We start from the raw sequence: 17,761 nt of genomic DNA, 5'->3' as shown, positions 1-17,761 counted from the left end.
TCTGTTGGTAATGAAGTCAAGGTTTCTAGAATCATCTCTTTTACTCCTGTATCTCCATCAGTTCATCTGAAACTTGGACAAGGAGGGGGTGGTTGTTTACTGGGCTCCCTCACGCCTCTCTCAGCACTTCTGAATGTGGAAGGATTAAGTCTCTCCCAGCTCTGCGTTCAGCTGGGGGACACACTGTTCTGGGGAGAAACTTAAGAGAAATTAAAACTTACTGCCGTTGAACTGGTTATTATGCGGTTTACAAGGAAGGAAGCTAATGTCACCAAGATGAGAAACATTCTACACAAGCTTTTTTTATCTGAGAAATTTGGATTTCACCCACTCGTGTCCTCTTGGTAAAGAAACAGCCTGGACTAAGGGGGAAAAGACACCGAAAAGAGTATGTTAGAACTTACACTACATGTATTTACTTGTTTGCTTACAGCATTTATCCTGGGTGTCTCCAGTGCGCATGCGTGGCCCATTCGGCGTCGCCTAATGTTCCTCGAGTTCCCTAATGTTCCCGCTGCGGGGACCCTGTGCGGAGGCCGCCGTCATGCCGCGTCTTTTCGTCTCGCCGCCTCACGCCTCTGCCCTCCTGCTTCCACTTCCTTCCTGCTCAGTCGGCCGACCCTGTGGTCTGTCACCTCAGCCCCTCCCTGGCCAGGATCGTCCCAGAGCACCTGCCTAGTTACCTGCAGGCCGACTTCAGCGCCAGGCAAGGCCGCCTGTTGGGCTTCTCCAGTTCTCACCCCGCGTGGGCATCGCTCAGGGCTCGTGTGTCGGTCCCTGAGCCTCGGCCGGTCACCACCCTGTCTAGAGTCCTGCTCCCTGGCCCCTTGCTCCCCGCATTTCACCTTTTCATCCTTCTCAAAGCTTCAATCCCACAGCCTCGCGCTCCGCTCAAGAGAGGCCCCAGAATGGCTCAGGCAGAAAGTGCCACCGACCCGCCACCCGCTGGGGCTCCCGCCACAACCCCCCCAGCTCTCCGACCTGCTCGGGCGCCGGCACCATCCCTCCTCGGCCTCTCTCCTTCCCGCCTCACCTGCAGCCCCAGACCCCCGCCTGCCCGTGAGTCCCATCCAGACAGCCCCGCCCCACGCCCTGCCCTGCGCTGTGCCCTCCCGGGACTGTGCGCCACAGGGAAAAGGCGCTTCCTGACCGGGTGGAGCCGAGGGAAACCAGCTGGAAAGCCGGAGCCTAAACACAGCAGCTAGAAAAGTCCTCCAACATCGCTCGGTGGACCTTGGCTCAGGCCTCTGGACTTTATGAACAATTTTAAGCCATTTCCGCTTTCACTCACTGGAGCTCGGAGTGCCCCCACCGCTGCCCTGAGAACAGGCTGAGTACCCTGCACCATTGCCTTCCTCCTCCTCTCCTCACCTCCAAGGGGCTCATGATGGCCTCACCCGGACGCAGCCCTGTGCCTCTGACCAGGTCCCTCCCGTCCTGCGTGAGGAGTCCCCGTGCTCCGTTCCCACAGCCAGCACCAAGTACCCGCTGCTGTCTTTCCTTCCTTCACCAGGAGCCGCTTTCCGAACGCGAGGTCTCTCTCTACCGCCATGACAGGCCTCGCTCTTGTCTAAATTCTCTGCCTTCTCTGGCTCACCTGTGGCTCCACAAAGACCGAAGGGCGCTCAGGGAAGGGTGACCAGGAGAGGTAAACGGAGTCAGGATGGGATGCTCGGAGGCAACTGCGCCAACTGAAGGTTTTGTGTAATGTGGATACTGGTAGGTCACCGTGACTCAGGCCTCCCGTGGTGACAGAAGTGAGAGTTACGCTTCCTGCACTAAACCAGGGAAGCAGCTTTGGACCAGTGGACACTCACCTACTGGCTATTCCTGGGGCCTCAGCAACGTGCTCCGTTTCTTCAGAAGTTTCTTTCTTTGCATTAAATAATCCATCTTCAGTTACAACTTGTTCAGCTAAAATGATACAATTTGTATGTCATCTGTTGACTGAATTAAGAGGGAAAAAAACATTTCCAGAGTAGGGAACAGATTTTTTTTTTTTTCAGGGAGCTCTACGGCCAAGGTGGGGCTCAGACTCACAACCTGAGATCGGGAGTTGCCTGCTCTATGGACAGAGCCAGCCAGGCGCCCTGGGAATAGGGTTTTCAAATTAACGTCATCGTCAGGCGTCCCAGGAGTGCTGTCACGCGGCCCTACAAAGTCTGGCACAGTATGGGAAGATAATGAGAAAGGTCCGTTAGCTGGAGAGAGGGTCTAGCAAGATAAAGCACATTTAAAGAAAATTATATGAGGACAGTAGTCTTTTTGGAGCGTGAAGAGAGCTTCTCTGAGGTGAAGAAGGGATCAGGCAGAGGCATGTGTGGGATTTCCAGACTGGAGATGTCTGAACGGGACACTTACATGGAACCCTTTATAGGAAAGAAAACGGGAAGCAAAGGAGTCGTGAGGGGGTCAGGGAGTAAAGGTGACAAGAAGTCGGTAAGCTTATGAGTGACCGAAGAAGATGGGAGGGATGTGAAAGGGCAAGGGCTGGGACACGTCCGCAGGCAGAGGACGGAGAAGGGGAAGGGAGAGCGACGGGCTGTCGGGAATGTTGGCTCACAAGGGTCATTCAGAGCTAATGACAGGAGAAGGTGCGCACAGACACAGGACTGGCCAGGGGCTGCCCTCACCCATCAGAGAGACGTCCGGAACCTTCTCCTGAGCCAACTTCCCACAGGGGCTCCGACTCGGAGGTGGTCGCTGCTCTGTGACAAAGGTCTGGGTGGTTTCTTCCTCAGTCTTCACTGATGTCTGAAAAGGCAAAAGACAGCCTCTTAGTCTTCCCTGTGGTAAAGCTGGGGGTCCTGTTGGGAAGGGCGTGTCCCCCACTCCGGGGGCAGTGCGCAGCCCCCCACAGGGCCGGGCTCTCGCTGAGGGTCTTGGCGGGGGTGGGAGGGGGTCATCCTTGCCCCCCATCCTGGCTGCTGATGGTTGGCAGGAATCCGCCTTCTCCGGCTTGTAGATGCGTCTCTGCCTTCACGCCACCTTCTCTGAAGGACAGCACCAGACCGGCGCCCGCCCTGATCCCGGACGGCCTCATCTCGCCTGCAGCCCATTTGCAGAGAGTGTCTTCCCAATAAGCGCACGTTCATGGGTACCTACAGTGCTAGGGCCGCAGCGTGCCTTTCAGGGGGACACAGTGTGACCCACGGCATCAACTGTACTGATTTATAAACACGTACAGATGACTTGTTTTCTGTACAGTTATTTTCCTAAAGATAAACTATTCGTTGAGAATAGACGGCATGAGAACTAATGAGAAGCCACAAGAAAGGACGAAGGGAGCAGAGGACTCCCCAAGGACCATGTTTTGAGAAAACTGATTTGGCGACACAGGCCTTAATGGAAGACTTGATTATTAAGTAAAAGACTAGGAAAACGACTAAACCACTGAAAGACTAAGGGGTTGTGATGTGAAGTTCCGCGTTACCATCGTTACCGTCCTGAAGATCAGGTCTGTGCCAGAACACCAAGAACGGGAAGGAAGAATCCCGGAGGCCAGGCAGGAAGATAGGGCAGAGGCCCCCAAGATAAAGCGCACGCGGGGGGTCTGCCTCTTCCCTCTCACACTGAGACGAGGCTGTGCCTCCTGAAGGCGGCGCAGACGAGGGCACAAGCAGGTCATCCACACGGGCCCCGCAGGAGGCATTCGTGCCCTGAACCCCGTCACAAGCTGCTCGAGAAGCTCCCCCGGTGAGGGTTGCCAGCCTGAAAGGGCGAGGAGGAGATGGCGGGAAACCCAGCTGCCACCCATGACGCTGCCATGAGCCGGGCATCCTGCTCACCTGGGACCCTGCTGCGTCCTCGCCTCCGGCTGGTCGCGGGGGAGCAGACCGGCGTCCTGCCTGAGCCAGCAGAGCTGGAGCAGCGCCGTGGGGCGGGGGGTGCGCAGCCTGCACAGCCTCTGATGTGCCTGGAACTGAGGTGGCACGCCACAACTGTCCCCACTCTGTCCAGAGCCTAGTTCTAAATCTGCAGGGTCCCCCACCCGCACGACCAAGCGTTTGCGAGCTCAAGTGCTTTATAGAGGTGCCCTGTCACATAAAGCGAATTTTAAAGTCGCAGATGAAAATAAGCAGGAGGAAGAAGCTAGTGCTCCAGGGAAACCTAAGCCGAGAGGGAGGGCACCACGGAGGGGAGACGGGAAAGCCAGAGAGCACAGCAGCGTGGCTGTGTGCGGGCGCGGGGGCTCCCTGGGAGACGAAAACCCTCCCACAGACGAAGCCACTGTAGGCAGGAGGTGGAAAGGGGAGTCTGCCTCGTCGGAAGCCGCCGACCCGAAAAGGACCCACAGTGATCAAACAGGAAGGAGGACTGCACAGGGCAGGGCACTGCTGCTGCTTGAAAAGGTGATTTCCTGCGCAGAATTATCCCGAGTCCCGATCCTCAGCTCCACTTATCCTCAGGTTCAGGGGAATCGGAGCGAGGGCAGCCACACGGGGAGGTCGAGAGCCGTCCAGGGGAGCCGGTGCAGCGGGGCGCGCTGAGCTCACCTGGTCCCGTGGGTACGAGGTGGCACCCGCTTCAGCGCACGCAGCCCAGACCGTGCCGCAGAGACCAGCAGGACAGACTCGCACAAGCGAAAGGCAGAGAAGCGGCCGGTAAGAGAAGACGGGAGGGTGGAGGTGCGGTCAGAAGGCAGACAGACCCACAACTGTCTGGGGGGCGCTGAGAGGGGAGAGCAGCAGCCCCCGCCCGGCCTGGCAGCTGCAGGGGGAGATGAAGCCCGGAGCTTCCGGCTTTGGAAACAGAGCGGCTGGGTTCCCCCAGGGCATGGATCGGGGGTGCTTCAGCGGGGGCTTTAAAGATCCGCCGCTGAGCTATGGGAAGGCGCGCGGGAGGAGACGGGGCCCGCTGTCCGCTGTCTGCCGCCGAGCAGCCGCAGTCTGAGAAAAGCCCGCGGTCGTGGGAGATTTATGTGCCGCCCTCCGAGCGTCCGCTACAGGGACGGGGTCCCTGGGTTTCTCCAACAGCAGAGCCGGCAGCCTCCACTTCCTCTCCTGCGCCGCAGGCCGACCCGCAGCCCGTGGGGGCCAGACCTGTGCCGCGCTCCCCGCAAGCCTCCGCCCCACACCCCCCGCCGGCCACAGCCCCTCCATCCCCGAGGCTGTAGCCGTTCTGGGCGCTGCAGTGCCCTCCTACCCTCCTGCCCTCCTTTCCGGGACCTGCACGCCGTGCCACACCACACTGTGCATCCGCACGCTCAGGGGCCTCCCCATCCGGCTCGTGGCAAGAGTTTTCTAAAGGGGCTCCAGGCCACCCCTCACGGCCAGCCTCACCCACAAGCTGCCGACACCACAGCCCTGCCCCCTCCAGCGCACCCTGAGCCCGAGCCCATCCAGACCCGGGCCCCACGCTGGGCCCTGCTCTGCCCCGTGCCTCCTGAGGTACCGGCCTGGCCCAGGCTGATGCGGCCCCAGGGCACAGCGGGGCAGACATCTGCACTGAAGCTGCGCCGGGGCCGCCACGGGGCACCCCGCGACTCGGGGCCACTGCATCTTTGGCAAACCCGGGGGCTGTCTCAGAGCAGATGCGGCCTGAGACGGGCTCCCAGGGGCTGAACGCGGCTCCAGCAGGCCGAGGGAGGCATCCAGAGGGCCGCCCGGAAGGCGAGCGCAGCTCCCCCACAACCCTAGGGTGCACACAACAAAGACCCCCGCACGGGCCCTGATGAGTCGGGCGCGTTGCCCCGCAGGCGGAACTCTCCACGAGGCCGCCGCTGTGGCTGGCCGTCCTAACGCCGGAAAGAGAGACAATGAGACCGCGGACCACGTCCCAGATGAGACAGGTAAGTAACCGGTCTGACAGCGTTTCAAGGTAATCACTGGACTTCAGAGCGGAGGATCCCCGTGAGACCGTTAAAGAGTAAAGATAAAAAGAACCAATCAGAGAAGAAGAACAAATTAAAAATACACCAGAGGGAATAAAGAGTAGACGAGGAAGCAGAAAAATGGATCCATGACCTGGAGGATAGAGGAACAGAAAGTAATCAGGCTGAACAGAAAGAACAAAGATTAATAAATGATGAAAATAGATCAAGCATGATAACTGACATTAGAGGAATCCCAGATGTGAGGAGAAAAAGAGGGCAGAAAATTTCCTTAATAGCTGAAAATCTCCCCAATCTGGAGGCACAGAGAGCCCCCAGTAAAGTCAACCCAAAGGAGGTCTGCACCAGCACACATGGTAATCAGGAGCACCCGCGTGGCTTAATTGGTTAAGCCTCTACCTTCAGCTCTGGTCGTGATCTCAGGGTCCTGGGATGGAGTCCTGCAGTGGGCTTTCTGCTCAGTGGGGAGCCTGCTTTTCCCTTTACCCTTTCCCTTGGCTCATGCTCGTTCTCCCTCTCTCAAATAAATAAATAGTTAATTAAATAAAATCTCTGGGGGGAAAAGACACATAGTAATTAAAATGGCAAAAATTCGTGAAGAGAAACTTTTAAAAGCAGCAAAAGGAAAACCATTACATACCAAGAAAAAACCCATAAGGGTTTCAGCTGGTTTTTCAGGATAAACTACACAAGCCAAAAGGGAGTAGCGAGTTATATTCAAAATGCTTAAAGAAAACAACCTGCCACCCAAAATATTCTATGCAGAAATGCTACCACTCAGAATGGGAGGAGAGGAAGAGTTTCTGAGACAAACAAAAGTTACAGGAACTCGCCACTAAACCAGCCTTACGAGAAACGGTAGAGGGGACTCTGAGTGGGAAGGGAAGACCACACTCAGAAATAAGGAGAGCAGGGAGGACACGAGGAGGAAAATCAAGTGTATCTGTAAAAGTCAACCAAGGAATCCACAAAACAGAAGGATGTGAGATATGAAACCATATACCGAAACCGCGGAGGGGGAGGAGTAAAGAATGGGTTGAAACATAAGCAGCCATCGCCTTAACACAGACTGCCTGACGCAGACACTGTGCACAAGCCTACTGGTAACCACAAATCAAAACCATGAATTGCAAAAAAAGAGGAAGGAATCCAAATCATCTCACTGAAGAAACTCAACACACCAGGAGCAAAGAAAGCAGGAGAGCATGAGGCAGATGGAAACTCCTGGCTCCTGGGTGGCTCTGGGTTAAAGCCTCTGCCTTTGGCTCAGGTCATGGTCCCGGGTCCTGGGATGGAGCCCCGCATCAGGCTCTCTGCTCAGCAGGGAGCCTGCTTCCCTTCCTCTCTCTGCCTGCCTCTCTGCCTACCTGTGATCTCTGTCAAATAAATAAATAAAATATTAAAAGAAAAAAAGAAACTCCCGGCTCCAGCCCCTTTCCATCCCTGGCTCCCCTTTGCTCCATCTGAAAGACCAAATAGTCATCCCATTTGACTAAGATAAGTCATTGCTCCTGCAAACAAGAAAAAGACCAGGTGCCCAGTCCTGTTTGAATAAGAAAAGAAAGAGAAACAGCCCCCTAGGTGATTTAGCACGCTCCCACTTACCTCCACACAGATTTTACTTCCAAGTGAAAACACCCTGTTACCATCCCCCATTGCCTGTAACCATAAAAACTCACTCCTAACCCTGTCTCGTGCTCAGTCTTTGGGACTGATCCCACTGCGCCCGCTAGAGTTAATAAAGCTGTGTTCTCCCATCTCTCCTTATGCTGTTTGAGTTTCCTCGGTCACCTGGGATTTTCTGCAACAAGCAGAAAAGAACTTTAGAAAACATAGAAGAGTAACAAAATGGCTCTAGGCTCTATGTACATAGCCATCAATAAATTTTTTTTAAAGATTTTGTTTACTTGACAGAGATCACAGGCAGAGAGGCAGACAGAGAGAGAGAGAGAGAGGGAAGCAGGCTCCCTGCTGAGCAGAGAGCCCGATGCGGGACTCAATCCCAGGACACTGAGATCACGACCTGAGCCGAAGGCAGAGGCTTAACCCACTGAGCCACCCAGGCGCCCGTGTCAATAAATTTTTGACTGTAAAAGGAATAAATGCTCCAATCAAAACACAAATGATGGAATGGACAGAAAAGCAAGACCCGGCTCTATGCTGCCCACAAGAGACTTCAGCCCTAAGTCCCAGGCGGATGGGAAGTGAAGAGACAGAAAAGCAGTCATCCTGCAAATGGAAGTGAAAAGAAAAGTGGGTAGCAACACTTCTATCAGACAGAATATACTTGAAAACAAAGACAAACAAGAGACAAAGATACTACATAATAAGAGGAACAACCCAACAATAAGACATACCATTTGTAAATATTTATGTATCCAACATGGGGGCACCTAGATGTATAAAATAGTTAATAACAAACATGAAACTGCGAGTAATACAGTAATGACGGGACTTGAACACCCCGCGCACATCCACGGACAGATCATCCAAACAGAATGTCAACAAGGAAACAGTGGCTTTGGACGACTCTGGACCAGACGGATCTAACGGATATAATCAGAACATCTCATACTAACGCAGCAGAATACACATTCTTTTGAAGTCCACACAGAACATTTCTAGAATGGATCACATATTAGGCCACAAAACAAGTCTTAAAATTCAAAAAGACTGAAATCATTGTTTCAATAAATGCAGAAAAAATACTTGACAAAGTACAACATTCAGTCATGATACAAACCCTCAAGAAGGTTTAGAGAGGACATACCTCAACCTAATAAAGGCCATATATGAAAAAATCAAAGCCAACGTCACAGTCAGTGGTGAAAATGGACCCTTCCCCTAAGGTGAGGAACAAGACAGGAATTTCCACTCTCACCACTTTTATTCAACATAGTACCGGAAGTCCTTGCCACCGCAATCAGGACAGGAAAAGAAATCAGAGGCATCCAAATTGGTATGGAAGAGGGAAAACTTTTCAGTGACATGATACTCTATAGAGAAAACTCTAGAGACCGCCAGGAACCTATGAGAACTAGTAAATGAATTCAGTAAGGTCACTAGATACAAAATCAGTACACGAAAGTCCACTGCATTTCTATACGTACACTCGTAAAAAAGCAGCAGAAGGAGAAATTAACGAAACAGTCCTATTTGCCACTGCACCAAAAATAATGAAATCCTGGGAACAAACTTAACTAAAGAGGTGAAAGACCTGTACTCTGCAAACTGCAAACCTGGATGAAAGAAATGGACAATGACCCAATCAGAAAGATACTCCTCATATACTGGAAGAAGAGTGGTAAATTGCCTCACTATGCAAAGAAGCCTACAGATGTAATGCAGTCCCTATCTAAGTACCAACAGTATTTTTCACAGAACTAGAGCAAACAGTCCTAAAATTTGTGTGGAACCACGAAAGTCCCCACATAGCCAAAGCGATCTTTAAGAAGAACAGAGCTGGAGGCGTCGCCATCTCCGATTTCACGCTCTACTCCACAGACGCAGTAACTAGGACAGTAAGATACTGGCACAGAGAGAAACACACATGTCACCAGAGCGGCTGGAGAGCCCAGAAATAAGCCTGGGATTTTATGGTTAATTAAATTTCGACAAAGTAGGTAGAACATGCAATGGGGAAAAGGCAGTCTCTTCACAAATGGTGCTGGAGAACTGGACAGCCACCTAGAGGATGGAACTGCCACACTTTCCGACACCATGCACAGAAACCGTAGACAAGAGCGCAGGCAGTAATGTCTCTGATATGGTCCGTAACATTTTTTTGTATGTCCCCAGAGTCCAGGGAAACAAAAGCAAAAATAAACTATTGGGGCTTCCTCAAAATAAAAACCTTCTGCACAGTAAAGGATACAATCAACAAAACTAAAAGAAAACCTACAGGCAGAAGATATTTGCAAATGACATCCAAAATATATAAAGAACTTAACACCAACAAAATAAATAATCTAACTAAAAACTGGGCAGAAGACACAAACCAGCATTTCTCCGAAGACGACATACAGACGGCAAACAGAACCATGAAAAACACGCTCAGCATCACTCAGCGTCCGGGAAATGTGGATCAAAACTAGAAGATAACACCTCACACACGTCTGAATGGCTACAACCAAAAACTCAAGAAACAAGTGTTGGTGAGGATATGGAAAAAAGTAACCTTTCTGCACTGTTGGTGGGAATGCAAATTGGTACAGCCACTGTGGACAACAGTAGGAAGTTTCCTCAAAAAATTAAAAACAGACCTACCCTAAAATCCAGAAATCCCACTACTGTGTATTTACCCAAAGAATATGAAAATGCTAATTCAAAAGGATATAGGCACCACTGTGTTTATAGCAACATCACAGTAGCCAAATTATGGAAGCAAAGTGTCCCTCCACAGATGAATGGATACAGATGTGGTATATTTCTACAGTGGAGTATTACTTGGCCATAAAAAGAATGAAATCTTGCCATCTGCAACATGGAAGGGTCTCTAGATCAGTATGATGCCAGGTGAAATAATTCAGAGAAAGACGAATGCCATATGATTTCACTCACATGTGGAATTTAGAAAATAAAGGAAAAAAGAAATAAAAAACAGACTCTTGGAGTGCCTGGGTGGCTTAGTTGGTCTAAACGTCTGCCTTTGGCTCAGGTCATGATCCCAAGGTTTTGGGATAGAGCCCCGCACCGGGCTTCTTGCTCAGTGGGGAGTCTGCTCATGCTCCCTCTTGCTCTCTCAAATAAATAAAACCTTATACAGGAGGCAAGAGATCACCCCTCAAAAGATCAACCTAAGGAGGTCCACACCAAGACACATAGTAATTAAAATGGCAAAAGGCGGGGCGCCTGGGTGGCTCAGTGGGTTAAAGCCTCTGCCTTCGGCTCAGGTCATGATCCCGGGGTCCTGGGATGGAGCCCCGCATCGGGCTCTCTGCTCAGCGGGGAGCCTGCTTCCTCCTCTCTCTCTGCCTGCCTCTCTGCCTACTTGTGATCTCTGTCTGTCAAATAAATAAATAAAATTTTTAAAAAATGGCAAAAGGACATCATAAGGAGAGAATTTGTTTTTTTTAAATTAACTTATTTGCAAGAGCATGACTGGGGAAGGGGCGGAGGGAGAGAGAGAAGCAGACTTCCAGCTAAGCAGGGAGCCCAGTGTGGGGCTCAATTCCAGGATCCTGAGATCATGACCTGAGCTGGCGGCAGAGATAAAGCTGACTGAGCCACCCAGTATGCACCTGTTTAATGACTCCAAACAACCCTGCAAGATATTTCTACATGATCTCCCCATTCCTCCCCCACATTCCTGCTAAACAAACCCTACCCTTTAGCCATGCTGGCTGACTTACTATCCCTTGAAAATACCAGCACAGGAAAAGGGATGCCAGTAGCCTGGGAAATGGTCTTCAGTTCCTGTGGTCTCAACTAACCTGGAGAAACGTGCTGGGATTATAACCGGTAGGCCTTTAGCTAGAGTCTCTAGAATACTGAGGAGGAACTAAAAGGATATATACTTTTTTAAAAGCACTTGAAAATGACAAGGCTTGCTTCCTGAGGGCCCAAAGAGCATTCTCGTCTCGATCACACACACCATAGCAGTGATGCCTCCCTGTAGGGATGTGGGAAACCAGAGCAGGCCACCACTCTGCCCAGATCACCGCTGGCATCTGGTTCTGTGAGCCACCTCGGGCAGCTTTCAAGAATTCACGTACCTGAGACTGTCTCTTCAATAAATGGTGCTGGGAAATTGGACAGCTAAGTATAGAAGAATGAAACTCGACCATTCTCTCACACCATACACAAAGATAAACTCGAAATGGATAAAAGACCTCTATGTGAGGCAGGAATCTATCAAAATCCTAGAGGAGAACATAGGCAGTAACCTCTTCGATATCAGCCACAGCAACTTCTTTCAAGACATGTCTCCAAAGGCAAAGGAAACAAAAGCGAAAATGAACTTTTCAGATTTCATCAAGATCAAAAGCTTCTGCACAGCAAAGGAAACAGTCAACAAAACAAAGAGGCAACCCACGGAATGGGAGAAGATATTTGCAAATGACAGTACAGACAAAAGGTTGATATCCAGGATCTATAAAGAACTTCTCAAACTCAAAACAGGTAATGTCAAAAAATGGGCAGAAGACATGAACAGACACTTCTCCAACGAAGACATACAAACGGCTATCAGACACATGAAAACATGCTCATCATCACTAGCCATCAGGAAGATTCAAATCAAAACCACATTGCGATACCACCTTACACTAGTTAGAATGGCCAAAATCAACAAGACAGGAAACAACGTGTGTTGGAGAGGATGTGGAGAAAGGGGAACCCTCTTCCACTGTTGGTGGGAATGCAAGTTGGTGCAGCCACTTTGGAGAACAGTGTGGAGATTCCTCAAGAAATTAAAAATAGAGCTTCCCTATGACCCTGCAATTGCACTGCTGGGTATTTACCCTAAAGATACAGATGTACTGAAAAGAAGGGCCATCTCTACCCCAATGTTCATAGCACCAATGGCCACAGTCGCCAAACTATGGAAAGAACCAAGATGCGCTTCAACGGACGAATCAATCAAGAAGATATGGTCCATATACACGATGGAGTATTATGCCTCCATCACAAAGGATGAATACCCAACTTTTGCATCAACATGGATGACGCTGGAAGAGATTATGCTGAGCGAAATAAGTCAAGCAGAGAGAGTCAATTATCATATGGTTTCACTTACTGGTGGAGCGTAAGGAATAACAAGGAGGACACTGGGAGAAGGAGAAGAGAAGTGAGCTGGGGGAAATCAGGGGGAGATCAACTATGAGAGACTGTGGACTCTAAGAAACAAACTGAGGGTTTTGGAGGGGTGGGGGGATGGGAGGTTGGGTGAGCCTGGTGGTGGGTGTTAAGGAGGGCACAGATTGCATGGAGCACTGGGTGAGGTGCATAATGAATCTCAGAACACTGAAAAAATTAAATTGAAAACATAAATAAAATCATTGAGGAGGGGTGCCTGGGTGGCTCAGTGGTTTAAGCCGCTGCCTTCGGCTCGGGTCATGATCTCAGGGTCCTGGGATCAAGTCCCGCATTGGGCTCTCTGCTCGGCAGGGAGCCTGCTTCCCTCTCACTCTCTCTGCCTGCCTCTCTGCCTACTTGTGATCTCTCTCTGTCAAATAAATAAATAAAATCTTAAAAAAAAAATCATTGAGGAAAAAAAAATAATTCACTTACATGAAAGAATCTCACATCCTATGACCACTGTTATCTTTTGGTCAATTATCATCCTCACCATTCTGACAACGGCCCACCTCCATTCATTCCCCGCTCCTATATCCAGTGAGAATGAAACTGCTTCCCGCAGATGAGTGTTCTCCTAGGTAAGTAGTAATGTCTACCCACTGGGGCTCCCTACCACCTCTCAACTTCTTCACGAAAACCATTCTGGGGCTTTATTGTAACGCTGGCTTTTCGTAGCTGAGGAAATAATACAGAACCATCAGCCATGGGGGCGCCTGGGTGGCTCAGTCATTAAGCGTCTGCCTTCAGCTCAGTTCATGATCCCAGCGTCCTGGGACTGAGCCCCACATCGGGCTCCCTGCTCAGCGGGAAGCCTGCTTTCCCTCTCCTGCTCCCCCTGCTTGTGTTCCCTCTCTCACTGTGTCTCTTGTCAAGTAAATAAATAAAATCTTTTAAAAAAAGAAAGAAAAAGAACCGTTAGCAATGTAAGTAGGGAAATATGAAGGCCTATTGATGCCGAATGCTGTGGGTAAATGCCACAAGCAATGTGAGCTCGAGACATTCTCCTCTCCCTCTGATGACGTTATCAAAGGAACCATTTACTCTACACTTACTGTCAAAATACCAATATTCACGGATTATCACTTCTTGCGGGTTCTTCTGGCAGAGCTCTGGAGGTTCACACTTCAAGGTGGTTACCCTGGGCAGGAGCTGGAGGCTCTGACTCTCCAAAGAGGCTCCTTGATACTCTGTCACCAGTGGGTGCACGTCCTGTCCCTGAGTATAGACACAAGCCTGAGGGCAAAAGGTCCACCTTGAAAAGGCATCCAGGTGGGACCCAGACTGCACAGCACTTAGGGACATCTTGCAGAGGGCCAGACGAGCCTCTGTCCTCTTCTAAAGCAGCAGCGAGTCAGACAGAGGAGCAACACAGAGACAGTCATCCGTGTGGTAGACAAGGACTGCACATGCACCACGACTCGGACTTTGTTCCACACGCGGACCTTGCGGTGGCAAAGCAGAGGCCGATCCAGAATCGCGGCCCAGGAAGGCAGAAGAACAAACGCAAATGGGTGTTTACGCTGGTGGGTGGAACGTTAACGAGGAACAGGGTATGTGCCCGATCTCAAACCTCTCCCAAGGGTTACTTACGAATTATAAGGGGGAGATGGTCACTTTACACTGTAGACATCGGACAGACCCCCTCCTTAGCCACATCAGTAATGGGACAACCCATCACCGTGTGCCTCCTGAGGGGATGTGCTGAGGACAACACGGAGCTTCTGGGGGTTCTGGCTTAAATGCACAAGTGAGATTCTATTGTGAGAAAAGGAGAAGACAAACCCAGATTTAAGAGCATTCTGTAACGTAACTGGTTTGTCCGCTTCAAAAATACCAGGCTCATGACAAAGGAAGACCGGCAGCTGTTCCAGGTCCAAGGAGACTAAAGGAAAGCGACTAAATGCAGTGTGTGAGGCTGGACTGTATCCTGGGAGCAGGATGAAAACGGCCAACAACCACTCCTGGGAGGATATGGCAAAATGTGAACAAGGACTCCTGTGTAGATCATAGTACGTAACAATTTCAATTTCCTAAAACTTGATTCTTGTGTTCTGGTTACACAAAAGAGTGCGCTCGTGTTTCAGAAATCCGTATCGAACACTGAAGTGTTCCTACATAAACAAGTAAGGTGTCCCCGAGAACCCCGCTGGTTGAAGAAAACACAGCGTGTGTGTGACCCACACACCGTGCATGCGCGGAGAGGATGGGGACAGCTCCTGCACACAAGGGGGCACATCAGGATCCAGCGTTCACTGGTCAGTCTGGGGGAAGAGGATACAGGAGTTCTCTGTGCTACCTTTCCAGATACTTCTGTCAGTTATAAATTATTGAAAAGTAGTAAGACTGAGAGGCTCAGTCGGTCAAACATCTGCCTTCGGCCCAGGTCATGATCGCCGGGGTCCTGGGATCAAGTCACATCGGGCTCCCTGCTCAGGGAGTCTGCTGCTCCCTCTGCCTCCTGCTCCCCCTGCTTGTGCTCACTCTGACAAATAAATAAAATCTTCAAAAAAAAAAATTAAAAAGTTCAAAACTAACAGGTGTTCACCAACCTGCTCTCCTGGGTCTCCCGTGTCTTTCTCCAGGTCCTCCAGCGTGGCCACCGCCTGCTCCCCGCTCTCCGGCTGCTGCTCCCGCACCCAGGCCTGCAGCTCCTCGGGCAGGATGGTCAGGAACTGCTCCAGCACCAGCAGCTCCACGATCTGCTCCTTGCTGTGCATCTCGGGCCGCAGCCACCGATGGCAGAGCTCCCGCAGCCGGCTCAGCGCCTCGCGGGGCCCCGGGGTCTCCCGGTAGCAGAACTGCCGGAAGCGCAGGCGGCAGAGCTCCCGAGCATGGCGGCTGCTCTCCCGCAAGCCCCATGTCTGCTCCCAGGGCGGGTCCTCCTCCTTCACCTTCACAAGGCTGTCTCCATCTGCAGGTGTGAGGCCTGGCAAAGCTTCATCCATGCTGAGCTGAAAGGAAAAGGTTCACTTAGACCAGATCTACACTTTAAAAATATTTTTCCACATCCGAGGCCTAAGAATGGATCAGTAACGCGTTAGTAAGAGCTTCAAGACTCCGGGAAACATGTATTTTCGTCCCCACTGTTTAAGTCATGCTCAGAAACAGAGCCTGCTTGCCTGTGTTACCAGTGACCATCAGAAATCTTTCTTGAACCCTAAGGGGGCTGAGCCAGCAGTAAGGGACGTAAAGGACGGGAGGCAAGAAGAATGCTCCAGCAGCCTCCGCCTCAGCTGGAGAGAGGAGAGAACCGTATCCGCGGCAGAGCCAAACCTACTCGTCTGTGTGCTTCCCACAGAATAGTCCACCTCAAGTGCAGGGGAGGGAGACTGTTTCCCAAGTCTCCTGTCCCCTAGAATTTCTTAGGATGAGATTTTGTCACTCCTTTCCTCAGGAGGTGGAGTCTGTTTCTTCTTCCCTTGAGTCTGTGCTGACCTAGGACTTGCTTTGGCCAAGAGAACATCACAAAAACGTCTTTGCAAGAGGAAGCGCGTCGCAGCCCTTGGCACACTGCAGCTGGCCTGCCGTGCTTTGGGAAAGCCTGGACCGGGCAGTGGACTGGACCCCAGAGGCCCAAGCTGAAGTCCAGCAGCGCCCAGCTCCCAGCTGATCACAACCACAGGGAAACCAACCAGTAGAAATGGCCAGTCTGCCCACAGAATCATGACAAATAATAAGTTGAGGACGTTTTAAGACACTAAGTTTGGGGTTTCAACTCATTTTTGAACATAAGAACAGGAAATTGAAACACACGCTTCAAGGTTTTTTCTCTCTGTCCTCTCTCCTTTTATGATCTCATTAATCCCAATTTCAGCACATCTCTATTCCAAGAATACACAAGTCTCTGGTTGACTCCAACTCGCCTTTACGTTCCTGACGCACATCTTAAAATGCCAGTAGGATGCCTTCCAGATTCTCCCGGGTCATAAACTAAGCACATCCCACGCTGAAATCGGAGCCCGTCAGAGCTGCACTCACTGTTCTCCCCATTTCCACTGGCGTCACCACCGTCCCCGATGTGTTCAGGTTTAAAACCTGCCCCTTTCCATAAGCATCTGAGTCCAGGGAATCCTCCAGAACACCTCTCAGCCATTCCCTCCCTTGTATTCCCCATTACCACTGACATTCAGGACTACAATAACGTTCTGTGTGGTATCCCTGCCCCACAGCCCGCTCTACCGTCACTGCATTAGTATTTCCTAAAGCACCATTCCGACCGTGTTCAACACAACTGCCCCACCAAAAATGGTCTCAACTCTTCCTCCGTGGACTGATTCAAACTCCCCAGGATCTGACCTTCCGTGTTTTGTTTTGTTTTGTTACTGGTTCGTCATTCAGTAAACTACCAAGCACATTATTTTACAGGCACAACGCTAACCCCAAATTAAAAGACAGTCCCTATCCCCTAGAAACCCCAAAATAAAAGGCGCAGTCCCTACCCCCTTTGCAGACTCCTCACGTCACTGCCATGCTGACCTGCTCGACGTTTTCCCACCCACTTTCTCCCTCATGGCCAGGACTGCCCTTATAGGAGGGCACATTTCCCAAGTACCAGCGCAAACGCCACCCTACACCTCATCCGACGCAGGAAACCCCTCCGTCCTCAAGGATGTTCTGTCCTCAAGGAGATCCTGGATCTCTGTGCAGGATATTCCAGGAAGAGCCAGCCAACCAGCCATCCAAATCCAGTCCCTCACCAGCTCCCCCCACCCCACCCATACAAGGAGGACAGAGGCTCCTTCCAACAGCCCTTAGCCTGGCTCCCGCCCCCCACCCCAAGTCAAAGGCTCCGTTCACACAACCACAGCGAGCCCGGCTTCCGCCCGCTCCACCCCCCAAGGTCAGAGGTCCTGTCCACACAATCCCAGGGAGCCCAGCTCCCGGCCTGTCCCTAAAGTCAGGCTGAGTCCGGACAGCCCCAGGGAGCCTGGCTTCTGCCTTCCGAGGTGAGAAACCCCATCCACACAGCCCCAGGGAGCCTCGCTCCCACCCCTGAGGTCAGAGGCCCCATCCACAAGCCCCAGCAAGCCCGGCTCTCGGCCCTCGATGACAAAGCCCCTTCGACACAGCCACAGGGAGCCCTGCTCCTGCCCCTTCTGCCCACCCCCACTCCGAGGTCAGAAGCCCCGT

General features: G+C 51.4%; 2 protein-coding genes across 3 annotated transcripts in view; one reads left to right on the top strand and one right to left on the bottom strand.

Moving 5' to 3' along the window:
• Positions 1–1,807, top strand: part of ZSCAN31 (zinc finger and SCAN domain containing 31) — a 62,506-nt gene extending 60,699 nt beyond the window's left edge. Inside the window, exon 5 of the mRNA XM_046004760.1 lies at positions 434–1,807. Coding sequence (XP_045860716.1) covers positions 434–1,149 — 716 coding nt within the window. The 3' untranslated portion in view covers positions 1,150–1,807. The remainder of the gene's footprint in view (positions 1–433) is intronic.
• The window catches only part of PGBD1 (piggyBac transposable element derived 1), a 30,782-nt gene that overhangs the window by 2,706 nt on the left and 10,315 nt on the right, over positions 1–17,761 (bottom strand). For both annotated transcript variants that reach the window (XM_046004742.1, XM_046004741.1), the window contains exons 2-4: positions 15,181–15,582; positions 2,634–2,754; positions 1,818–1,914 (exon numbers count right to left, since the gene is read on the bottom strand). In XM_046004742.1, coding sequence (XP_045860698.1) covers positions 1,818–1,914; positions 2,634–2,754; positions 15,181–15,576 — 614 coding nt within the window. In that variant the 5' untranslated portion in view covers positions 15,577–15,582. The remainder of the gene's footprint in view (positions 1–1,817; positions 1,915–2,633; positions 2,755–15,180; positions 15,583–17,761) is intronic.

This window comes from Meles meles, chromosome 5 (genome assembly GCF_922984935.1).
Source record: "Meles meles chromosome 5, mMelMel3.1 paternal haplotype, whole genome shotgun sequence".
Taxonomy (NCBI): domain Eukaryota; kingdom Metazoa; phylum Chordata; class Mammalia; order Carnivora; family Mustelidae; genus Meles; species Meles meles.
The sequence above is the reverse complement of the archived record's forward strand: the minus strand, read 5'-3'. Positions and strand labels throughout refer to the sequence as shown.